The sequence below is a fragment of the Passer montanus genome, unplaced genomic scaffold, assembly GCF_014805655.1.
Source record: "Passer montanus isolate IOZ18808 unplaced genomic scaffold, ASM1480565v1 scaffold2, whole genome shotgun sequence".
Lineage (NCBI taxonomy): Eukaryota > Metazoa > Chordata > Aves > Passeriformes > Passeridae > Passer > Passer montanus.
This window is the reverse complement of record NW_024366591.1, coordinates 3067572-3093760: the sequence shown is the minus strand read 5'-3', so window position 1 is coordinate 3093760 and position 26189 is coordinate 3067572. Positions and strand designations below refer to the sequence as shown.

The following is a 26189-nucleotide window of genomic DNA, read 5'->3' as shown; positions in this document are numbered from 1 at the left end:
TCAGGCACAGCACCAGTGCAGAGGAAGCACTGGGAAGGCAGGAGGTGGGACTGTTCCTTTCAGCAGTAGAGGGATCTTTGTTGGACTTTTTAGCTTTTTGGGAAATGATATGTTCAGTGGAGCTGCAAGGCAGATGAGAATTAAGTAGAGCATATCTTAGAGATTTTCATCTCCCAGTAGAGCAGACATTTCTTGAGATTTGGCAGTTGTCCTTGAAGTTTGGTTTATATGCTTCCTATCTGCAGTAATTTTATTTTACTTTTTATTACATTAATCTTTTTAGATCCCTCTTTGCTTTTTATGCCTGTCACTTCCCTGAGAAGAACTAAAATAGCTCCAGTTAAATAAAAACAATAGATAACTAAAATTAAGTAGTTTTACTTACAAAAGCTTACCTTGGATTTCATGTGAGCTTTAAAATGAATTTACTGTTCTAAAAATCCTCTGACAGAGATAGGAAAAAGTAGAAACTTGCTAAACAATGCCTTTGTTAAAGTTTTATTGGAAGAACATTAAACTTTTGTTTTAAAAAATGGACACTTTACCAATGCTTATAGAAAATTAATGTCTTGTGAAGTTTAGAATACAGATAGGAGTTCTTTTAACGTAGTTTAGGCTTTAATGTCCTATTTATGGAAACTGAGCACAAAAATATGCAGACACCCTGGTAAGATCACTGATATGTTCTGATATGTTCTTTAGGTTTGTAGAATTTCCTGGCGATGGGGCACTTTGTTTTGCTACTTTTTGAGATGGGGAGACATTTCCTTTTCAAGAGCTTTGGGAAATACCAAGCTATTGTTTTGGTACGCGGAGAGTTACTGCTGTAAAAAACTTGATATTTTTGTACTTTTTTTTTTTTTAAACAAGGAATACAAAGAATCATTCAAATCTCCAGCAGTGGTGGGAGGATGTGCTTTCTGCGGGGACACCGTGGTACATTCCATCTCATGGAATGCACTTGGTGTGGCATTTAGCAAAATGTGTTTCTTAACAGCTTCAAGAAAAGGCAGCTAAATTGTAAAGATGAATGCAATGGGAGCCTTTCCTGCAAGATGGCATGCCTTCCTTACACTCCTGCAGGAGGCATTTATTGCCAATGTAGGGGATGGGACTCTGCTGCTGGACAGCGTTCTTGAAGCATTTGTGGATTAAACCAAATTACAGGAGGCACACTTTGTGTGTCCCAGAAAGCAGAAGGATTACCTGGCCATATATAGTTCCTGGTGAGCAAATTGAAGTGATTCATTTGAGTAAATAGGATAAATTTTTTATTGTTCTTCAGATGTTGATGTAGTCATGTTGGAAACTGCAGCTAATCTGCAATCATCTGCTGTCTGCTTTTTATGCTAATATGGAGTTATTTTGCAAGGGTTTGGGAAGGAAATCCATTATAGGGTTTATTGATCTTTGTGGTATTGACTGCGTGCAAAATAGTTTCCACAGATGGCAAAACAAACTCATATTTTTAACTTGAGGTGGTGAAATTGAATGTTGTCCTACATCTATTTCATAATGAAATCCAACAAAGAGAGTAGGAATTGTGAGTTGGGTTTTGGTGTTTTCTTTTGTTGTTTTGTAACAAAACTTACTAGAATATTTCTTAAGCCTTAAGAGTCTTATTAGAGCAAGTGTGGCTATTTCTGTGCTTTTGGGTGGGGGAGAGTTGGGAACAGTAACTTTTTATCTACAAAAATAAATTATATTGGTAGAATGTAGTGGTGATTATGGCAAATAATCAGTGAGAAATAATTCCAAAATTAAGCTCCAGTGTGTCAGTTGGTTGTGAGAATTTCTAAATAACAGAATACTGTTAAATGTAAGAAGAAAAAAGAATTGTAGGAATGAGATTTTCTTTAACATGGGCTTGTCACACATTTGATTCTCTACATTTCTTTTTCACAAGAAATACCAGATTGCAGTTAATGCAAGATGGCAATTATTTTAGGTGTCTCTATTTTGATGAGGGGCTATAGTTTTCAGAATTATAAAAATAGTTCAGAAAGAATTCAGTGAGATTGCACAAGGAAACAAATTGGTCAGATTTAGACAAAATCTTCCTTCTGAATTGGCAGGCAGGAAGAGTATAAAATTTTATATTTAAATGTGTACTTTCAAGAAGACATGTTTGAGCCAAGACAGGTTTTAGCCAAGAATACAATGGTATATGATTTTAGCTACATATCTGAGTATTCCTGATGCAGTGGGAAAATAGAAATACTGGAATAAAATGTAATTTGAAAACATTCTTATCAAAACCTGTGTTATGGGAATGTCATATATTTTTGAAATAAAAATAAGTTGTACTTCTTATTTCAAAAATCTCAGTGTTTGTATCTCTCTGAGATGGACAATGAGCATCAATGGTGTAATTTTCCATTTCTCTCTTTGTTAAAGCTTCATCTTTATTCAGAGTGGGAACATTCAGTTCCATGAAAATAATGGAAGTGTTCTAGTCTTCTGGAGAGTGCACCCAGAGGACCAAAGGAGCTCTGTGTGTGAGGAGGGTCTTTTTGAATTTTGTTGAAACTGATTTTTGTCAGATCTGTTTCCAGGTGATGGGGACAAGGAACTTGCAGTTGGCAAAGTATGTAGAGGCTTCCATAATTCTTTTTGTCAAGCTGTACTTTTCTGCAGGAGCCTGTCAGTCCTCATTAGAGAACCAGCTTATTGTGATATGCTAGTTCTTGGTTTTGAGACAAGGACTATCTGCTCCTGACCCTGCCTTCCTGGTACTGCTTGTTCTGGGAGACCTGCAGGTGTGTAATACTCCCTTGGTATAGATTCTTTTGTTGTTTGTTTTCTGCATTTCCCTGCTCTAACGTAGTGAAGAAGTCAAGATGTGGAAGGAAAATAGTGTCATAAATAAATAAATTGTATTCAGCTTCTTCACAGAGACCTACAGGAGCCCTTTGTAAAAAGCTGTTTTGTAGCCAGTTGGTCTCCAACCTTTGCTGCATGGGCTTATTCCACCCCATGAGCCTGCATTTGTCTTTCTTGGATCTCATGAGATTTCTGTCAGCATTTCTTCACCCTCCAAATGGCAGCTCTACATAGCCTCTAGTCTGGTGTTGTTTCAAACTGTCTTAGTAAATTTAGACGTTCTATTAAGCTTGACTTTTGGTTGAATTTTGCATTGGTTTCCTTTTTAGCTCTGTGCTGTGAAGAGTGGCTGTATATGGCAAAGCACCTTTAAAGGCAAGCCCAAATTTTAACATCTTGTTTTAGCATCTTATGAGCACACAAAGTGCTTGTCTGTTCTGGCTCAGTTTGCTTAAATAACATAATACATCTATGAAACTTCATAAATTTAGGAAACCCAGAAGAGGAGTGCTTGTTGTATTGGATTTTGGTAGAGAGCTTTGTAAGAGAGATGTTTGTTCAGATATTCATTGTTTATTGTGATTTTCAGTGTATGAGCTAAAATATTTGTGAGTCAATATTTGTTTTTAAAAACCTTTTGTTGTTTTCAATCAAACCACTGCTATTGAAGAACTCTGTTACTGTCAGTGATGCTATAGCAAAACTTCAAGCCAGTTACAGTCAAATTAAAAATGTCAGTGCAGGCATCTGAGATTGCCTTGCCCTAATTGTTCTGTAAAACTGCTGTGCTTGGCTCAAATGGTTACTTTTCCATGTGTGTTACTTGGATCTTCGTTGTCAGGGACTACAACAGCTTTATGAGAAAATCACCAAATTGCCTTTGCTTCTTTGTGGAATTTACTTGAATGGAACTTTTTTTGGGAGCTACTTATGACAATAGTTTATATGGCTTGTTTAGTTTTAAAAGGGTATGTAGAAATGAGAGGTAGATGGGGCAGCTGAGAAATAGTAAAGCTGAAAAATGTTACTTGGTTTTGCTTTACTTAAATTCATTTTGAGCTACTGCCTCTACAAGGTCATCTCTACAAGGTCAAATTCTGGGGTTTTTGTGGGTTTTTTTTTTTTTTTTGGGAAAAGGGAAAAGAACATACAAGGGAAATCGTTAGGGTTTAGGAGTTAGGAGCAACTTCTGAGTAAAATGAAAAAAAACCGGCATAATTGTGCCCCTGATTATAATTCATCTGTGGAGTGCAATAGAATGTCTGGATTCTATACTTCTTTAGAATTGCTTAACATTTTCTAGATTTACTGGCCTCTTACTCCTTATTTATACCCACATTGTTATCTCTTTTTTTTTTTTTCCTGAGCCTGTTCAGGGCAGATTTTTTTCCTCTTAAAATGTGAATATTAGGACCATTCTTAGAAGATGAACGCATGCATTCCCAAGTCATTACAGGATTCCAGGAGATGGGGTCTGAGTAAAGATGCCAAATACGAACTCTGTTTGCAAATGGCAGCTCTGAGCTGCCTGCCAGCCTCTTACTCCTTATTTATACCCACATAGTTATCTCTCTTTTTTTTTTCCTGAGCCTGTTCAGGGCAGATTTTTTTCCTCTTAAAATGTGAATATTAGGACCATTCTTAGAAGATGAACGCATGCATTCCCAAGTCATTACAGGATTCCAGGAGATGGGGTCTGAGTAAAGATGCCAAATACGAACTCTGTTTGCAAATGGCAGCTCTGAGCTGCCTGCCAGAAGCTTTTTGTTGGCTTGAAGGCCAGGCTGGCTCAGAGTGTTGGAAATGTGTATTTCCCTGACTAATGCCACTCTGCGTGACTCTTCTTGCTGAAGCACTAATGAGCAGGTTCCTCTTAGCCAAATTTATTCCAGTGTGGTTGTTCTTCTCAGCTGTTCCACGGCCAAGTCTAGTACTTATGGTGTATTGATTAAAAATACATGAATGTTTAGTTTAATGTTAATTAATGTTATGTTTATTTCTAGCAAGAAATATATTTATTTCTAGTAAGACCTTAGCAAATCCATCCTTTTTTCCCCCTCCCCCCAAGACTTTTGAAAAAAGCACACCTAAGAAAAGCTGTGTGACAAGGATTGTGCTTAAATTCTTTGGGGCTTGGAGGGGCTGTCAAAGCACTCCACTCTTCCATCCAAGTGTAGCATTCCAAGCCTTCACTGTCATCCCCGATCAGTCAGCAAAGGTGATTCTTCATTTTGGGAACAGTTAAATATTGGAGTAGGTTGATGAGGGGAGGAGTGGAATTTCCCTTGCTGGAAGTAGTCAAGATTCAGTTTGGATGACTCTGGATCATCTAAAGTCTCATTTTCAGTAAAAGATTGGACCAGATGATTGCCTGAAACCTCCTCTTGTCTTCTTTTCTAGGCTTTTCTGTGATTCCTCACTGGGGAAGGATGAGGATTACGCAGGTTAATCTGGGGCAAGATTTTTGGTATTGTTGTTTCTCTTTTATGGATGAAGCAGGAATAGATTTTCTCTAGTTTTAGCTAGATCATTTGGTGCTTTTAACATCTGTGCCTCAGTAGGCTGGACATCCTGGCTGCGCAGGTTGAACAGCAACAAAGTGGGTTTGTCATTCTGGGACAATCCAATGAATCCAGAGCAGGCTGGGATTCCTGACATGATGGACTTAGGATCATATCAAAAGAAGGTCTATTCCTAATGAAATTTTGTATGATAATTCAGCTCCTACTTTCCCAGCAAGAAGAAAATGCCCTTGTCATTCATGTGGTTGGTGGAGGGGGGTAAGGACACAAGTACTGTTCCAGTACTGTTGCTGGAACCAAGGCAGTTTAAGGACACAAGAAGAGTTAAATCTACTTTGCACAGTAGCTTAGCAGGGTAAACTCATAACAGATTATCTTCTAATATGTTACAGATGAAAGACTTCTATTGAGAATTCTTGATTCAGAAGTTTTGAAGTTTGAAACAAGTAGGTGTTTGCGCAATTGGAGAAGTTTCATGGTTTTAGAGATGTAGCAGAATCCAAAATATTTATTGATATTTACAGCAACAAGTTCTTTGCATGTCAGTGTTATGAAATACTGGTGAATTGCCTTTTGTTTCTAATGACTGCAAGCAGGTATTGACTCAGTTGTGTCTTCTGATTTTTATCACGTTGTTATCTCATGGACTGATTAATTGAATCTGAGTGGGTTTTTTAAAAAATTTTGTTTGTTTGAGGACTTTTTTTTCTTTTTCCTGTACATACTAGATTGTGTTAGAAATAAATGTAGGCAACTTAAGATTCTGACTTGCATTAACTAGTGGCAGTCTTGTATCTGTTGGTCTCCTGCCATTCCTGTTTTTTAATGAAGGTATATTTTCTGGTATTTGTATTCCTGGTTGGTTGGTTTGTTTTTGAGCAGAGCAGTCCTACACCCCACAGAGGGCTATCAGATGTCACAGTGTCCCATCTTCAGCTGCTCTGCCTCAGACACCATCTTGGTTTTGCTTCAGCTCCTGTGTTCCCTGCTTGTGCTGTGTTTTACCAAATCCATGAGCCCTGGCTTCTTCAAATGACGGAGTGCTTGATGTGTCCTGATCTCTTCCTCAGGTACACAAAGCCCTTTTCACACTCACCTATTTGATGGTTTCTAAGTGTGGATCATCTAGAATGTAGATGATATTCTTGATAAAGGCTTGCTGAAACACAGTTGAAGGCTGCTTAAAATATTTCCTTGTCTCTTCTGGAAATACCTGTCATGGTGTATCCTGGCTGAATTTTGTCTTTTTCACTGCCATGTTACAGAGGTGACTTATGCTGAGTACCTCCTGCTTACTGATCAGTTTACTGTCAGGCATTCATTATGCATTATCTCTGCATTTCTCTGCTTTCAGTTGTTAGGTCGTGCTTTGGATCTAATTTTGAATGTTCTGTTTCTCTTGATTTTTAAACCTTCAGGCTTTTTCTTCCTAAAATTTGTTTTCTACTAATTATCTCCTGCATATGAAAACTTCTGTCTGATAATTGAAAAAAAATTGTTCATGCACTATTTATCACACATTACATCTGTGTAAAAATTAGTGTTTTCTGATAGTTTCTAACAATGAGTGACAAGACTAGAGTAAAACAATTTGGGAGGGAAAGTTTGTCTTGCCCAATACGTATTTTCATTATTTTTTTCTTTTTTAATTGACAGGCTGTTGTCCAATTCTTCTTGCTTCTTTTAAACTGGTTGTAAGCTCTTATGTCACAATATGGCCATGAATATTTAATTATATTTTTGAAGTGTCTTGTTGAAACTGGTAGAAGTGGTGGTTTCTAATTGCATCTAGGTAGTTCACATAACTCAATTGCTGTCATGTTTCTCAAACTAAACTAATGTCACATAAAGGAACAAAAAGCTGTAAACTCATATAGGACTCCTATGATAATGTTGGTTTTATATAGTAATGCACAGAGATGTATATACCAGCAACAGTCTTCATTTTAGGCTATGATTTTTAAACCTAGTGACTGTCCAATCAGATGGAGAATTTGGCTTTTTGCTCTGCTTCATCTATTCTGCTTCTTGCTGCTGATAATGAGGCAATCCTCCTCTGAAGCTCCAGCTGCTCCCAGGCTTTGCTGCTCATTTGAAAAATCCTGTTAAGCAGAGGAAATGTGATAAAGCCCTGCTGCTGTCTTGGCCAAAATAGCTGTGCTGTAAAGGTGTATGGAGAAGAAAATAGGAGGTTTCTGGAGGAATGATAATTCTCTTAGAAACCATATATGTTTGGGAAATGGGGTGTAATGACAGCTACTTTTTCTCTGATGTGGTACTTGTTTGCTGCTCAGTGAGTGTAGTGCATAAAAACAAAGATGCTGCTGGTTTGTTTTAATCTTCTTATTGTAAACCCTCAAATTAAGATACGGCCAGTCTTTTCAATCAGTGTAATCTGAGTCAGATTTGAGAAAATTAGTGTTAACCACCCTTCTTACCATAGTGCAGATAAAACTGCCAAGACAGGAAAAGAGATAGGGAAAGCTTAACTACAGCCAAAAACCTTCGCTGCTGCTCTTGGGCGTTACAGCAATGTTTGCTCTGTCCAGGAATGCCAAGCCAGAACAAGTATATCTAGCTTGTATTTCATGGGTTAGAAACATGTTTTATTTGTATTTCTCCTAGCTTCTGTTCTATCTAAACCCGACTCACAGTTTTTGCGTTTTTCCTCTCCTTACGGATTTTTTCAGTGTTTGTTGACATTCAGAAGTAAGGTGAGTGGCAGTTTATATTCATTTTCATGGAGTCTCCAGATTGCTTTCTTTAAGCAGTTGGAAATTAGTCAGAAAGAGTGAAAAGCTGCAAACTGGTAAGGTTTTTAGGTATATTTATTCAGAGGTAGTCAGTAAGGTGAAGATGAAATAAATCAAGATACACTTCCATTCTTTAAACTCTGTGTAGGCATTCTAAGAAATGAGTGAGGGCTTAGTGCACTTTTAAAGGCTGTAAACAGATATGAAACTTGTAACTGAGCAGGAGATTGGGGACATCACTCATTCTTACTGGTCAGACTTTTCTCCTCCAGGGGCTTAATGTCCCCTTGGATCAGCTAAACATAACTCTTTATATTGTCTCTTCATCAGCTGCTGTCTCAGGGATCTGGATTCCTTTATACTCTACTGTATGGTTTGAAAAAGTCAGATTATTTTGATAGAACTCAGTTGAGGAACAGCTTGTGGTGACTGATCTAAGGGCGGCTGACCTTTTCAAGTGGGAAGCAATGAGATTTTGGAAGTTGGAGCGTCAGCAAAGCCATGCTTGCAGCACAGTCTGAAAAGAGTGATTTGCACCAGTAATAGCTTTTAAACAGTCTTTCCAAGCATGGTGATGATCTTTTTAATATCAAACCTATGCTTAATCAACACAGACTTAATTGTTGTAATTTGTTCGTAAACTGAAATCTATGCAGATTTTTAACTCGGTGAATTGTAGCTTTTAAACAAAGTCTTTCCGAGCATGGTGATGATCTTTTCTGATTAATCAACACAGACTTAATTGTTGTAATTTGTTCGTAAACTGAAATCTATGCAGATTTTTAACTCTGTGAATTTCATGCCTTACAAAAGTATACAGCTGCCTGTAAATCTTAGTGAGTTGTACGCTGTGGAGGGTCAGTAAGACAAAGTGCCAGATTCTCAGAATCCTTCTGGCAACGGGATCTTGCAAGTCATGACATTGTCCTTTTTGTAGTGCAGAAACACTAAAAACAAACAGATTTGGATGGAAGGTCATTCTTCAGAAGAACTCCTAGATCTTGATTGAAGCATTGACTTAGTGCTTCACACGGATGTGCGGACTGTGCAGTTGTCATAGACTTTCCAAAGTAGAATATACAAATGATACAAAATCCAGTGGAATGTATGGGGAAGCTGCATAAAACTATCCCTTGTCAAAATACTCCATATGGTAGCACCTTATCTTTCTTCATAAATTGCAGGTGTGAAGTAGAATGATAGTCCTGTGGAGTTCTGGGGACTAAATCTGAGGACTGTAAAGCAGTGTAATGTAAAAAAGTGTGAAGAGGGGGAAAAACGTAATGAACACAATTTCTAGAGCAGCTGAGGTCTCACTTTTGAGGAGTAGGAATGTGCATGGTTGTTCAGCACTTCATCAGAATGGTTTATGCTGCCATCATGAGGAAATTTTATTACAAGTAGCTGTTCCTGCAGTGTGGTACTTGTTCATCATTTAAACAATTCCCAGTTAAGATTATTGAAGCACCTCTGAAATGTTTTTCGGCATCCTTACAGAATTAATAGCATACTTTAGGTAATTAAATTGGTTAAAAATATTTAGAAATCTTTCAAGCTCAAGCATTTGGAAATAAGATGTAGTATAAAAGTGAATCTGGAGAGATCTGGTGTTTCTTATGCTTTTGATAATTAATTTTTTTAAAAAGAAATCTGGTGAAGCCTGCAGTGTACTTCTGACATTTTGGATTAAAACCCAGAGAACATCTTCTGTCATCTTCTTGATCGTTATTATGCTGTTTTTGGCCTGCAATACTGAAGGAAAAGTCTTCTATAATAACACATCACTTATGATGTGAGGTTTATGGTGTGTCTTTAGGCTGAACAAATACTTGGAAGCTTCTGTAGTAGAATTGCAGTGCTTTTCTCTGTCTTAAATGGCAAAACTAATCTGTTGGAACACAAGTAACCTGGGAATGGCTTTGACATTTTAGGATGTTAGATGGGAATAAATCAGAATTTGAAGTATCTAAAGTCTAGTGTTAGAGGGTAGTAGTTTCACAGTCTTTGGTTTTCCAGCTCTAATTTCTTTATAGTACCAAACATGTCATGCTTGAGGGGATGTGTTTTCTTGGTTTAGAGAAATCCATTAAAGGGATTTTTTTTTTGTAGAGCCATTATGATTTTAATTGGAGCTTCTTAGAGAATTATGTTTTTTGTGCCAAAAGCTTAGACCTAATGAAAACTGTTCAGACAGCTTCACAGGGCTTCAGAGTGTTTCTCTGTGCAGAAAAGCTGTTTACCATATTGATACATCCTGTGTCTATTCCATTTTAGATGGTGTCCCAGAGCTGGAAGACAGGTCCACAAATCATCAGGCATCTTATGTGCAATCCTGTTCTCTTCTCTTCAAAAGCCATCAGTAACACAGATCCCTTGGTTTAATGTTCCCATCTGTTAACTTAGTATAGTGATCCTTTGGAAGTTCAAAAATTGTGTCTCATTTTATACTTAATACTTCCTTTTTGATCATTAAAGACTAATCTGTCTCCCCTTACATCTTTGTTTTTTAAGTGAGAAAACTTAAAGATGTGCTAAAGTGACCATGAAGTAAGGTGATCTTTAGCTTTTTTAATCTAAATGCTGTGGGAAACATGGTGGTCTTGCTTCATTGGGTTTCAATTTTTTTTAGTATATTCATCAACCTTTCCCTTTTAGAATTTAAAATTAGCATGCAATTTTATACTAATTAGCATTAGTAGTTGTGTACATTCTGGTAATGAGACAGTTCTGGTTTTCAAGGGCTGGTGAAAATATGAAACAGTATTTTCCACAAAGCCAAAATAGAACTAAAAACAGGTTAAGAGGATAACTCCACTAGGAATGGCCAGAATATCCTAGTCTTCTATTGAAAAAAAAATCTGGTTTGTAGATGCCTGGGTATGACCACAAGTTTTCATACTACAGACAGTTCCTAAATTCAGAAGGTGTTAGGGACAGGGGATGCAATAGGAGTCTTGGAAAATGGAAGAGAAAAAGAGTGAGTCACCATCATGGTGAAGTGGTGTTAGGGACAACTGGGAGAATCTGAGAAGTGATTGGTTAAATATCCAAAATAATTGGATTGAACAGTCTAATCAACTCAACTGTTCAGTAATGTTTTTTAAACATCCCTACAGGCAAAATGCCTTTTTAGCCAGGTGTTTTAAGCATTGATTTTACTGGTGGCTCAGAGTGGAAGCTGGGAGAATCTGAGAAGTGGTTGGTTAAATATCCAAAATAATTGGACAGTCTAATCAACTCAGCTGTTCAGTAGTGTTTTTTAAACATCCCTACAGGCAAAACCCCTTTTCAGCCAGGTGTTTTAAGCATTGATTTTACTGGCGGCTCAGTGTGGAAAAAGCATTTTTGGTTGGTCCTGAGAAGGTGTTGGAAGGCTGGGAGGGACACTGGGATTTCAGCAATTCCCTGTAGCACTGTAGGAAGACATTCATCCCCTTCTGCCCCAGGTAGTCTGTGGGAATGAACAATGTGGGAACTGGTGTCAGGCTAAGTGAGTAATTACTGCTACATTTGTATAAAGTTGAAGAGTGAAAGTTTATCAGCTCAGCTGAGAGGCAACAGCTTCTTCCTGATGTTGCTTTTTTCTGGTCTAATGCACCCCTAGGAAAAGCTGTCTGGAATCTGTTTGCTGGTGCACCATTATGTAAATATTATTTCAAAGCAAAAGTAACTTACTGTCTAAGTGACTGTCTAATATTATGTTTCCAGATTAAAATATTCTGCAGGGAGAAGAGATCAATGTTATCTTTTATAAACTTTGTGAGCACCTGCAACTAAATGTAAATTAATCAAAAACAAATGTTGAGTTAGGATAGATTGTCACTTACTTGCTAGATCTCACCTCTTGGTATATTCTAATGGAGGTGCTTGTATAGCATTTACTCCTAGAACCACTTATTTGCATGTATTTTCATATCTCATTTATAAGGTAAGTAAGGAGTAATTGGATTATTCCCAAACTTTTGTAGTTTTTGATCCTGTGGTGATGAGGCAAATATAAGCTGAGGCAAAGGTTTAATTTCTCACATGTCTATTTGGTGAATCGGGAAAGAAACAAGGCTTGCAGTTCCACAGATTTTTAATTTATTTTATCTTATTTTTAGAATTATATCTCTTAGTAAAATGAGTATGGTAGTTTTCCCTTTTATTCTTTTGTTGCATTCAGCAATGAGAGTAAAGTCACAGCAACTTGGTGATAAATGACATCCCCCTCAGCTCCCTTCTGCTCCCAAATGCAGGAAGAATTTCAGTCACGCATTTTAACTGATGGGGTTTTGACAAAGGCTTCTCTGTGAATTTGCAGCAAAACAAAACTCATATAAAATACATATGCTGTGATGCAAGTGGCATTGGGTTGCCTAATATTTAATTTCAAATTAACAACTTTTTAGAGAAATTAAGGCAAGCATGTCTCTTGCAGCTAGATTTATTAGGAAGAGCTTTAATGCAAATCTAATTGAAACAATGTGACCTACTTATATTAGCATAACACATTAGGTAATTGTTTTAACACAGTGTATTGTTGAGACAAAATTTAGTTACCAAGAGCACTAACAGTGAGTTTTCTGATTGGCTTGTACGGAAGCTGGTAACAGGAAAGTATTAAACTTACTGAAGCACTTAGACCAGAAGTAATTTTGTATTTTGAAGGTAGTTTTAAAATAAAACATAATTCCTGACAATTTAGTTGCTTTGAAGTAGGAGTCATGGAACATGTCAATGCTCTTCTAATACATTTCTTATCTCACCAATGTCCAGAGATTTTTAATTTGTACATCTGGGGAGAAATTTACAGGTTTAATCCCCCCATCCATAAAGTGCTCCAATTTTACAAGAATTTCCATTAAAATCAAGCATGCCGTAACTGTTTATGCTTTGCTTCCATTAATAATCAGAGTAGAGATATTTTCCTGAAAGAATATATTTAATTTGGCTTTACAGAACAAGCTGATGAACTTGTTCTAGATGGGAGGAAACCCAGAAGGTGGTTGTCTGTATACCTACCTCTGCAAAGCTGCTGTGATCTCCACCACAGAAGTTGTGTGGCCAGGAACTAATGCTGAGAGCTAATTAAAATGATGCATCATTTAAACACCTGTGTTCTGGTTTTAGGAATTACCTGGGATATAATATCATAATTATGGTTTCTTGATATGTCTTGATTTAAATTTATTGCCTTTATCTCAAAACATGTGAGAGAATGATGGCACTGAGTGGATGTGGTTATGGTAGGGTCACATGTAAGTCACATCAATTAGATAAATGAAGTTAATTCTGGTTTGTTTCTCTTAAGCCAGTCTGAAGCACTGAAGCCAATATGGGCACTAGTTTTGGTGCTTTTCCTCTATGTGGCTGGCCTGTTGGGAGGAAATGATGGCAGTGTAGGCGGTTCTGCTCTAATCTTCCCTCCCCTTTCTTTCTTCCCCTGGGCAGAGAGAGAGGAGAGAAGGCATTAATGAATTTTTTCCCAGCTAGTAGGGAGAGCACAAGCATGGTCCTTTTCAATGGCTGTGCTTCACTTTTGAATGCTTATGAATGCTTCAGGCTTAATGATGAGAACTCTTGAAGGCTGACTGGAGCTGGCGGGTCTGCAAACAGTGTTATGAAAATTACTATCTTAGGTATGTATCAGTGCTCAGTCCTTGCCAAAAAGAAAAGGAAAAAAAAAGGCTTGTAATGTTTCATTTGAAACTGTATTTTTTCCTGTGTGCTAAATGCCTGAGGTAATATGAGGATTTTGTACTGGTGGTTTGCTAACCCTTTTGAGTTTTCCATCCTGGAACTCTAAGTGTGCACTGTTTACTTAATGACGTGCTTTGCAAAGTTTGCTTTGTGATTAGAATACCTGTCTGAAAGTTGAGTGCTGTTATCTTCAATCATTAGGGCAATGCCAGATATTGCTGCCTTTCTCTCAGTAGTTACAGTCCAGATTTTTGAAAAATCCTGGTTGCTTCTTGGTCTTTGTAGACTTAGCCTTTAAACTGATGATTAATTCTTACCAAAGAAAATAAGTATTTGAATGATTTCCAAAGCATTTAAACAGATTTTATTATGAGAGAGAAAGAATGAAAGTATTTCTAATATCTTCTGAAGTAATGAAGTTGCTGTAGCAACCCAGAGCTTAGTTGCAAATCAAATCATGCTTTACCTTGGCTTTTTCTTACGATGCTGAGTCATAGGTTTCATTGTCCAAGTTTGAATCTGTATCCTTCACTTTATCCTTGTTGTTCTCAGGGGAGGAAAAAGAAAATCCCTTCCCTCTGACGAAGCACCTGAGGTTAGGTGGTCAGATGTTGTAAACATGAATAATTTCATAGGATTCAGAAGATTAATTGAGATGTAATTAGTGATTTTGGGGTGTGTGTGCCAGTGTACATTGTAAGGAATGTCCTATTTGTCTGCTCTGTTTTGCATAGAGATGCATCTTCTGCCCTTGAAAGCACTTGGCCCCTGCTGCCCTGTGTGTTGCCATTCCTGGTGCCAGATGCGATGTCCTATTTGTCTGCTCTGTTTTGCATCAAGGGCAGATGCATCTTCTGCCCTTGAAAGCACTTGGCCCCTGCTGCCCTGTGTGTTGCCATTCCTGGTGCTTTTAGATATTCATCTTTCTTGTTTGTGGGCTGGTTTTTTTTCAAATATAATTGTTCTTTTGGAATTCAGTGTAGTCTGTTCAGTTCTTAACAGTGTGACTGTGGGGCAGATGTGCATTGTATAATGTCATGGTTAAGTTTAATTTCTTCCACTTCAAGTTTGGGTATAATATGGCGATAATAAGCATGTAACAGATTCCTGTGTAAGGGACACAAAGAATTCTTAGGAATTTTTTTTGTGAGATCAGTATAGATTAATACAGAAGAAAATGCCAAAAGTAATTAAAGTTTGTACACCAACACAGAATGAAGAGTTTCAGTAGTTCACTGCTTAGAAATACTTGTAAGAAATATTTACATTTCAGAGAATAGATTTAATTATACTTCAGTTTGTAGTCCTGAATTGTCATTTACTGGCATGTGAATTGATCTAGAAAATAAAAATTTTTCTATGCAAATTAAATTTATTAAGTGCTAATACAAGTGTAATAAAAAGTGCCATCTGTCTAATTAAGCAAATTAAATATTTCTTCAGGGAGGCAGGGAAGACATAAAATTGATTAAAACTGTGTATGCCATGTTTCTCTCTTTTAACAAAAGAAAACTCACCCTTTTTAGTAGTCCAGGTATGCCTGTGGGGATGAATAAATAAAATCCCATAGATGTAATCCAAGAATAGATGGATCTGTTGTTTCATTTTTTTAATGCACAGATTCTAATACATTAATTTTGTAACTATAAAAAATCTTGAAGTGATTCAAGTAGGGAGTTTCCACAACACTTCTGTGTTGTTTTAGGAATGAATTTGATATTTTCCTGAGTGTTAACTTTTATTTATTTTATCCTTATGACCTTCAACTGGTTTTAATACGCTGGTGTTGATGCTAAAAATATTTTATCAAGAATATTTCAGATTACTTGTAACAGTGGTAATAACTGAATGCAAGCCAGCTCTGGTTTAGAAGCCTTAATTAGGAAAGCTTATTTGGGAAGTGGTTTCATTTATCACCCTGACCCCAGGAGTTTGTGCACCCCTCAGTCTCTTTTTACTTTTGTTCTTTGGAGGCACGTTGAGTTACACCAAATGCCAGCTTAGAAGCGAGGTGACAGTGTTGCACTTGCCCCTACTTGTAACACTTTTCTGTCACCTGATAGGTGATTGGCACCCTTTGCAAGGCGTTGTGGTTGCAGTTTATTTGCTAGTTTGAATTTTGAATAGGTTATTATTACAGATAAGAATTTATCAGGGCTGGTAAGTTAAAATATATCTTGATTAAAAAGCACACTGTGTGGTGGCCCTCTTGTGCAGAAGATTTTGAGTTATCCTGAACCTCAGCAATAGACACCTGTCTGGATTTGCAGTCCTACAAGAAGTATATTGTTTATTCTGGAGCTTCAGCAAGCTGAGTGCCATTAAATAGGCATCTGTTTAGTTTGTATTAATAAACTGTGTCTGTGGAGAGAGAAATTTGCTACGTTCTGGTAGCTCACACAAGTTAATATTTATGTTATGATAGAAAGTAACCTTGCTTTCTAAATTCAAAGTAATTGAAAAAATTGCTTATAATATCAGTGTCCTGACTTCCACATTTGTTTGAGGTGTCTGTTCCAATTAAGTCACTTCAGTCCAATTTACTTGCATGCATGCTCAGTAATTATGCAATACTAGATTTCCTGGTTTTTTTTAGCAAAAGTTAGTTCCTTTAACATTTATTTGGCTGTCTCAGGGTTTTGGTGTGTGGTATTTGGTAATTTTTTTCAGGTTTTTTTTTCCCCCAAATTCAATCATTTTAATTAGTTTTCTGTTCAATATTTTCATGTCACTTGACAGGAAATATTTGTCTCCATCCAGTATGATTCATATTTAAGTAGGATAAAGTAGCTTAATCCCATTTCTGGCTCTGTGTATTTATTTTTTTCTTCTCTCTATATATAATAGTGTAATGTCTACATGAATGCTATTTTTCTGGTTTTTATAAAAGTAATTTCAGATTTAAGAATACGTAATTATTTCATACAGTGAGAGACTGTAATTTGATTCTCACATTATCTTTGAACTGAAATGTGTAATACCTGCTGATTCTACAGCACACAAGATTTATACTCTTCTATTTACACATGCAGTAAGCAGAAAATAGAACTGTCACTCTGAAATGATCTCTGTACAGGCCATAAAAACCTTTGCTCTGTAGAGTGAACCTCCTGTTTTCCTGGAAGAGCAGTTTCCCCCTTGCTGGTAATGCCTGTGTGGCCAGGTGCTGTTTGCTCTGTTTCCTGGGTAAAGGTCACGGAGTTAGTAAAGAGGGAATGTGGTGGTTGAGGGTAACATTTCCTTCTGGTGTTCAAGGTGAAATCACCCCCTAAGTTCGCCTAGGTTAGAATTTAAGGATGTGCAGTGTTTCATGTGCACAGGTACAGAGTAACTCATGTCTGTGTGCCTCAGACTGTCCCCAGTGATCAGAAGAATCCTGGAATTGAGTTTCTAGTTGCATGTTACTTGAGGCTAATTATTCCAGCTGGAATTGCAGCTGGAGAGGAGGGCAAGGCTGTAAGCAGGGTCCTTCACCCTTCTTGTCTCGGTCATGGTCAATGGCTTTATGTCTGTTGTTTCATGACTTGCAGAAGGTTAATTTACAGCTCAGGCATTCTTCCCTGCCCCAGAAGACATCCTGATCTTTTACTGCTGACAAGAATCTTTCTTGTTCCTCCTGCAAATTGTTCCAGGCTGGCTCAAACAGCTGCAGGGCAGAATGGCCTGGTTGAGAGCACAGCACCTGGTTACACAGCAACCTCTCTGTGCCTTTGGGTGTGCAGGCAGGAGGGTTCACTGCTCTAGTTCAACAGGACAGGGTTATCTCCCTGCCAGGCAGGCTGCCAGCCGAGCTCTGTTACTCATGAATCCATTGAGAACCTTTGGCCACAATGAAGAGCTGTTTAGCTTCTGCCTGAGCACTTGCTGAACAGTAAAGAAACATGCACTGGCTATCTGACATCTAGATCCAGATTGCAGTTTATTCATCTTAGTTCTAGTGCATGATTTTTACCCATGTTTGATATCACACAACATGTGTGAGAGCCATTGAGAATTTTGAGAATTCATGGCTGACTGCTGAAACATCTGCTGGTAAAAGTTACCTAAGCTGTGGAGTAAATAAGTCACTGATGATGGCTGTGTTAATGTGCAAATCCTGAAGAAAGGTGCTGTCTCTTGAGCACCAGAGGAGAGTGAAAGCTGTGTATAAATGTGGAGTGCCAAGTTGGAGGAAGAGCGAAAAAGGGAAGAGAGGGAGGTGTGTCACCTGGTTTGGGCACAAAGGCTGGGATGGTGTGCTTTGAGTATTCATGGCAATGTGTAAACAGTGCTTGAACGGTGACTTTTTGATCTGTTACTGGAATGTGTCAGGTCAATGGAGGCTGTGCAGGCAGTCCCACAACTCCTGGTAGCTTTTGGGCAATGCTGGCTAGGTGGCCTTGCAAGCCAGGGTGATGGTGTTGGACTCTGAACATCTTTACAGCCTTTCTAGTAAAGCAGCTAAGAGCAGTTTTATGTTTGTGCTAAAAATAAATCTTGTTTAGATAAGACTTTAATAATTCCTTCCCTCTTGTTCCACATCAGAAAAATAAAAAAGGAATGCTTTCTTAAGCCAATAAGAATGTCTGGAAGGACGAAGGTAGTAAGTAGACATGTAAGTCTAGCAACTCCACTATGAGTTCTCAGATATTTGGATTAAATTCTAGACTCTTTTTCAGATATAGGAATTACTGGTCTCTACAGCTTCCTCAAAGGAGGCTGTAGCCAGGTGAGGATTGGTCTCTTCTCCCCATAAGCCAGTGACAGAACAAGAGGAAATAGCCTCAAGCGGCATTGGAGGAGGTTGAGGGAGGATTTTTTCACTGAAAGGGTTGTCAGGCATTGAAATAGAGTGCCCAGGGAAGTGGTAAAGTCATTGTCCCTGGGGGTGTTTAAGAAAAAACTGGACATGGCACTGAGTGTCGTGGTTTAGCTGACAAGGTGCTTTTTGGTCACAGGTTGGGCTCGCTGATCTTGGAGGCCTTCTCCAACCTTAATGAATCTGTGACCTTAAAATAAAGCTTCTGAATGCAGAAATGTGTCTGTACCTAAAATATGACCTACTGCTATGTCTTCCCATTGCTTTTACTTCCCTATTCATTGAAGGACAAATCCTTAATGGAAATAAATTCCTTAAATTTCAGGTACTTTTTACTTCAAGGCTCTTACTATTTCTACTTTATGGAGTTCCATCAGTCTTGTCAGCCTGTGTGATTGCAGGGAGGGGTGAGTTGACATTTTACCTTGCAGAGGATGTCTTCATCTTTTCCTTTCCTTTCTTCCCTGTGCGGGCAGTGAGACAGGCACAGGTTGCCCAAAGAAGCTGTGAATGTCCTATCCCTGGAAGTGTTCAATACCAAGCTGGATGGGGCTGTGGGAAACCTGATCTAGTGGAATGTGTCCCTGTCCATGGCAAGAGGTTGATCTTTGAGGTTCCTTCCAATCCAAGACATTCCATGTGAAATCTCCTTTTGGAGGAGTTTTAAATTTGCAGTTGGGCTCCGTGTTAGCTGGGTAGGTCAGATGAAAAAGTACTAGGGAAATTAAAAAAAAAAAAAGGGAAAGAAAAAAAAATCAACTTTTTCCTTGGTATCCACGTGCAAGATTTTAACTCTTCTGGTTATTAACACTTATTAGCAAAATAAACAATATTTAGTGAACTCACTAGTCTGTCTCAGGGAAGGGTAAGAGAGACATCCATCAGCAGTGAGGTGAGATGACTTTCTCACATGTTTATTTTTCTCCAAAATACTGATGTTGTTTTTAAGTCCTCTTTCCTTCCAGCCACCACTTCTGGGTTGTTTGGGTTTTGGGAATTTTGTTTGTTTGTTTTACCCTATATAAATATCCAGTTAGTCTTTAACTCTGGGTGAGTTTTGAATTTCCAGTGATGGTGTCCTTAATTTGACAATTTGCCATTATTCTTTAGTATTGTTGAATATTTCTTTGTGTTTTGTACAGAAAGGAAGGAAAGACTTTCCATTATGTCATCTAAGTACTACTCATTATATTGAATATCTTTGTAATATTTTCTTTGTGAATACTGTTATTTTCCAATTGCATCTATTTTTATTTTGCTTATCTTGTTTTTGTTCTAATTCACTGTCTAATTTATTAGACACTAATACAGCAGGCAGTGAAAATATCAAATATAACACTTTAGACGAGAGTAAATTACTGATTGATGGTGTTGATGTTACAATAACTTTTGCGTGACACTTCATTCTATTTTTATGAATACTGAACATTTTATATGCATTTTGATATACTATCACATAATTGTCTACAGAATGCTCTCAGTTCCAGACTTGATGGAATTGATTGTTAGTTATGAGGTTAGTTTCTGTTTCTTCTTCAGCCTGAATTGGCTTTAAAAAATTTTTCCATTAGTTTACCAAGGATGCAACTTGTTTGAAATAGCTGAAAATGGTCATGAATTTGTTCTTCTCAAGTCTTTCAGCCTGTTCTTGCTTTTTGAACTGCAGTTAGATCTCAGTTAAGTATTTCATACCTTTTCAAGTAGCAGCATTAAATGCTCTAACAGGTCACTTCCTTCAGTACTGAGGTCACTGTAAATTCTGGAGCACACAGTATTTCTGTTTCAAACTTATTTTCTTGGTTTAATTTTGTTCCAGCAGAGTAATGAGTGTTACATGGCATGCTGTGCCAAACAGTACTAAGGTGGTTATTTTTAAGAGAGCTCCTTGGCTCGGAAACACGGAAGTAAATTTCCAAAAGATGTGGCTGCAGCTGGAATGAAACCCACTTGTCTCTTTCAGTGGATGGGGTGTTTGGCAGGTTAGGTCTGGATCCCAAAAGCAGTTGTGTTCTGCAATCCAGACTGATTGTGGAACTAATTAAAAGGGGCACTTGTTAAATGCTGGGTTTCATTATGGGGAGGCTTTCTCTTAGGTCCTAACCAGATTTTCTCTTTCCCTTTTCTCTGTTTTAAGCCACACTTTCCCTTTCTGTTTCCAAATGACTGAAGTGGTATGATGCCTACCAATGAAGGGTTCTGTTTCTGTAAAGATCATCCTGAATACAGTTTTTGTTTGCCTATTGTCATGTCTTACTTATCCTCATCTTTAAATGCTGTGGAATGCTGTCCACCCATTTACGAACTGAACTTTCCACCATATTTTAAAATTTAAATGGCTTTTATATTTAAATTGAAATTTCAGAGCAATAATGCTTCTGTTGTGTTAGAGCTAGGAGCAGGAGACAAAAAAAAAAAAGCTGTATTCTGAATATTCCCACACATCTTTTCCCTCAAATGCTACAGCTGTTTTATCCCTTCATAAATCTTTAATCAGAGGATTTCAATACTTAATTAAAAAAAAAAATTAACCTCACATCGTTCCTTTGCTGTCAGGCAGTATTTTCCTTATTATGTGGATAAGCTAGGCATTAAGGGACTATGTGTTTTTTGCAAAATGTCATGGCAAGCTACTGGCAACCTCTAAGGCTCCTAATTTATAAGCCTGTAATCTGCTGACTTGACACTAACATTCTTTTTCAGCTGGCAAATCCAATGGAAACATCCTAAATCCTGGTTGGGACTAGGAGGACTCATTCTGAGATGGGAATTACTGCATAAAAGTGCTAATGCTGCCATTATCAGTGTTGAGAAGACACCAAATAGAAGATGAGTAAATACCCAGAATAAAAATGCAAATGTTCCAGGGGTGTGCACACAAGGAGACTCCTCAGGGCCAGCATGTCCCTCAGTGGCTCTGGCCATGGGGATGGAAGTTCTCAGTATTTATCCCAACATGCCAGATTAGGAAAAGTGGACTCGGGCAGGTTTAGTAGAGTTTTCTCTTCCTCTCAATGCACACAACTTTTTTTTGGTGTTCCCCAAGTAGTTTTTGAGTTTTTGGACTGAATGCTCCATACTAAAAGTGAGAGAGATGATGCTTTTTCAAGTCTGTGTGTAAAATTTCAGCTGAGACCACAATATTATTTGTGCTTGAATTGCCTTTTCAAGCTTGCTCTTTTCAGCCAGGAGAGAGATAAAAAATTATGCAAAATGATGTACCCAGAAGCTTCTTTGTTTTTCCAACATATCAATTGAGGGGGAAAAAAAAAAAAAAACAAAACAGGAAAGCTTTTTTGGGCAGAAAGTACTCTCTTTATTTCCCTGACACTTTTATAGGATTTAAGGAATTGGAGCCCCATGCAATGACTTGGGTCTTAGAAATCAGACTTTAAAAGGTACCTTGGATAGTGACAAAGTTTTGTACCCTTTTTCTTATGATGGAAATGTTGATTTTAAACTTGGGATAAACTAGGTGAAAATGATTATTCTTTTTCCAAAACTGAGGCAAAATAATATGAAAATAAATAGTATGTCATGGGATAGAGATATTAATCTCAGCTTTTTAATGTTTTCCAGTGCAGCTAGCATAGGTAATGAAATAATTAAAAAATCTCTTTTATTTAGAATTTTGCTTAAATTAAGGAAATCCGTGTGTGAGGGCATTGTACAATCTCCTTAAGAGTAGCGTAGGTAGATAATCATTTAAGTCTATTTGACATTAGTCATGCCACTGGGCAATACTGTGACTACTCACATGTCTTCCTTTTTCTCTCTGTAGGAAGGCATGCCCAAATAACTTTAATGTTACTTACCATTGTACTGTATATCAAAAGAAACGTTGCTTTTGATATTTCTTTTGATTTAAGCAGTAGTAAAATACTGCAGGGAGGCATGTACATAATTTTATATCTGTATTCAGTAGCTTAAATACCGTGGTTTAAGATTCCATCTTCCTGCTTTTCCCATAGTTGGGGGTGTAGCATTAGAGGATCCAGGGGAAGCTCAGTCTGATTTTCCGTGCTGCCGTGGCGCGCAGCGCAATCTGCTCTTTGCCTATAAAACAACAATGTGCAGTGTCACGTTTAGATGACGCCTTTGTCCCCAGGTCCAAGGTCACGGATCCCGTGCCTTGGGAAGGCGATTCCTGCCGGGGGCTGTCAGGATGTTCCACCTGCAGCGCGGCTCGCCCGTCGCGGGGATTTGCGGCATTGGCAATAAGTTGTGCTGGCTGCTGGCTGCCTGCCAGAGCCGGGCTGCTGTTCCAGGCAGCAGGTCCCTGCCTGAAAGGCACCGTGCTGGAGGAATGCAGTGCAGGTCTCTCCGCCGAGCCCAAACCCACGGGCTGTCCTTGCCTCGCTGAGGCAATTGCGTGTTTATGATTTGGTAGTATGTGATGTCATGAGGGTGTTGGCTTTTAGGAATTTCACTACTGAGGAAGCAGTTTGAGATGCAGGCAGAATCCTCCAGACCTTCGAATGTGCGCTTGGTTTCTTTTTAGTTAGCTCTGAGCAGAGGCACAGATGGACGTGTACGTACCTATTTTTTTAGTGAGGAATTAACATATGGAATATAGAAGAGATTTAAGTGGATACGATACCTGAAGGCAATGTCGAGCCAGTCTGGATTTTCAAACTCCCTTCCTCTACCAGGATATCCATTCTACCAGGTGTCATGCAGGTATATCGTGTTTTAAGTTTTACCTTTTAATGCAGTTGCATATAGAGCTGTAGCATGATGAGTGTGTTAACTGATTTTTTTCCCCCCGTTTCTTTGTTCTCAGAAAAAAATTACTGAATTGGAGAGTTAAGCTGAAAACCATAAATACTATTTTAGAATGCTATGTGGCTGACCTTATGGTTAAGTTCACTTTTATTTAAAGCAAATATTTTTATTTCTAAGCATGCTAAATATTTTCAGAGTTTTTCTAACTGGAAAAATGAAGTTGTAACCTTGGAGATTTTTTTAAAGTGAGTTATGCATTCAGATATTTTGGTCATTTATTGAGAGCCAGACATCTATGGTGTTGAGAAAAGGACATTATGTAGATTTCTAAAAACATGAGTGATTTTAAGTCTTTTCATGTATAATGTAAATAAACAGAAGTACTTTCTGATGTTTTGCTTCCAAGACAATTCACACAAAATGTGCACATGTGAAAAGGTTATAAATACCAGTGGTGTGGTAAAGCTAAATTGTAAAAGCTTCTTATTTTGTCTTTTTGACTCAACAGTCCTGTTTTACTAATAATCCTTCCTTCTGAAAGTGCTGTATAACAGTTTTGTAGTGAATGGGCTGGATCCTCACCATGAAATTACTCTTCCTGCTGTAGAAGACTGTAATATTGCATAATAATTAGAGGGAATGTGTTACAGTGCTTCTGTGGCTGAAAGAGCTCAGGTTTCTGGCACACCTTAATACAGGAAGGTAATCTCTCTTTATTGTGTCTAAATCTGAAGTCCCTGCAACAATAACAGAGGGAGGGGAAAATGGGAGTTAGGACAGGAGTTTTGTGCTGTTACTCATCTTTCAGTAAGACATATGAGGAGAAGGATAAGAGAGTAAGTCAGTTATTAACATACTCAGATCTAGAGAATGAATCTGACAAGCTCCATAAACTGCAGCATGGATGGTGGTTAGTTTGGTAAGGCTGCAGTGATAGTCACTTGTGAGTAGAAACAAGAGTGATTCTGCATGGAGTTGATTTAAACACTTTTTAATATGTTTCTTGAAATAAATTCACATATTTGTACCTCTGTAGCACTACTGGGGCTGTCTGCTCAAGGGTACCAGAGTTAGCCCTTGAGAGGTCAATGACAGTGACTCCTAAAGCTGGCTGTCCTTTGGCCTGACTTCAGTGGATGCTGAAGTCTAGTAACCTTTCTCTTTTTTGTCTGGACATTTTTTGTGATAAAAGGCATGAATAAGCTGGAAATTAGACAAGAGAAATTCAGTAAATGGCTGCTGATGTGAAAACCTCTTCCCACCCGTGTGTTGGGTGCTTAGTCAAAGTCACAGCTTTTCACTCCTGCTCCTTAAAGTCCAGAGCCACTACCCAACTCCCAAGTTTCCACAGTGACCTTCTGGACAAGAATGAAGGTCTTGTGAGTGGGTTCCAAATCCTCTGTTGTGAAAAGAGAGAGATTAAAGTTCCCAAACTTTTGGATTCTTATTGCTTATCTGCATTCTGGTTTTAATTCTCTCTTTCTGTTTCTTACATGGTTTTAAGTAGTTATTCAGCCTTTCAATGAAGTCTGTGTTTAATACTTTTCAGATAAGATAATTAGTTTCTGCTATGTGCAACTGAGCTTATTAAGATCCTGGTTTATGTATGTAAAATTGGGTGGACTTACTTCCTTTAATGACTAAGTCATTCTGACTTTGCAACTCTGTTTCAGTACCTAAGAAGAAAAATTCCTTACATTGTCTGCAACCACTGATAACTGTAGAATGTGAAATTAGTACTCCTGCAGTCTTTTTAGAGCTCATCCTCAGTGCAGAATTTTTCTTTCCGAATAGTAACACACATCCATTTTTGCTTGTAATTTTTGTTTGTAGTTTTGGAGTGTAATGTACCTTACAGAGAAAGGGCTGAATTAGTCTCCACTCTAGTTGTCATATTCTGATGAGTGAACTTTTCCCAGTAAATAAATAAGCAGTGGGACTACTGTTTATCATAATTGGTTTGTGATCATGATTGGTTTGTGATCTCTAGTGGAAAGGTTAGTGTACAATATGCTAGACTTTGACTATGCTCTATTGACATTATGCTAGATTTGACTATGCTCTATTGACAGAGGCATTCAGTCTACTGTGGCTTGCTTTTGAGATGGCATAAAAGTCCTGAACAGAGTTCTGGAAAAGCTCTCTCTTCAGGAAGCTTTTTGCCACTTTTTTTTTTTTAAGGCAAAAGTAATTTTCCACAGATCAGAGTTGTCATTGGGTGTTCACACATTGCTTAGTGTTCAGAATGGGTTGTGCTTTCTGTTACCCATAAAGAATTACAGTTTTGGAATAATATTTTTGTAGAAATGTGAATGGAGTATTGCTGGTAGCCTGTTCTGGAGGAGTGCACAGTCAGTGTTTGTTTGTGGTTTTCTAAGATTGCTCAGGGCATTGTTTGTCTTGGAGATGACCAAGATGTGTCTCCAAAACTGGGTCACTCAGGGTAGCATGGTGTCCTGGTTGGCTGTGGATTATGGCATTGCATAAATCAGGAGTTCAGCTTGGGGACTGTGTTTTTTTTTTTTTTTGTTTTTTATTGCAATTCATTTTGGTATCCATGTAATGCAGAATTGGTGTTTTTTTGCTTTTCCATATTTGAACAAAATTTGGAGATTAATATAATTTAGTTTGAGTGTGAGAAAAAATACCTCATTTTTTCTTTTATAAAGGCACAATAAAAGAGAACTGATCTAGATATTAGTTGCAGAAAAGGCCCTATTTGATTGAAAAACACTTGAAATAATTTATCATCTTTGTTCTATTAGAGATTTGGTATTTGATATAGAAATTCAGAGAAAATACGGCCATGTATAATTCATCTACTTCAAGATAGGTAGTTGCAAATGTAGAATTTGTTGTTAAAATTTAAATGGTAAATTTAGCCAAAGT

General features: G+C 37.8%; 1 protein-coding gene across 8 annotated transcripts in view; it reads left to right on the top strand.

The window, feature by feature from the left end:
• Positions 1 to 26189, top strand: part of PLEKHA7 (pleckstrin homology domain containing A7) — a 149072-nt gene that overhangs the window by 28717 nt on the left and 94166 nt on the right. The window contains exon 1 of one of the 8 annotated variants that reach the window (XM_039707171.1): positions 1035 to 1226. The exons of 5 other annotated variants lie outside the window; for them this stretch is intronic. Coding sequence is in view for 1 of the 3 variants with exons in the window: in XM_039707167.1 (XP_039563101.1) it covers positions 23185 to 23255 (71 nt within the window). In the remaining 2 variants the exon portion in view is untranslated. Of the gene's footprint in view, positions 1 to 1034; positions 1227 to 13603; positions 13720 to 22896; positions 23256 to 26189 lie in introns of those variants that run through there. 2 more of the 8 variants (XM_039707170.1, XM_039707167.1) reach the window with 2 other exon arrangements.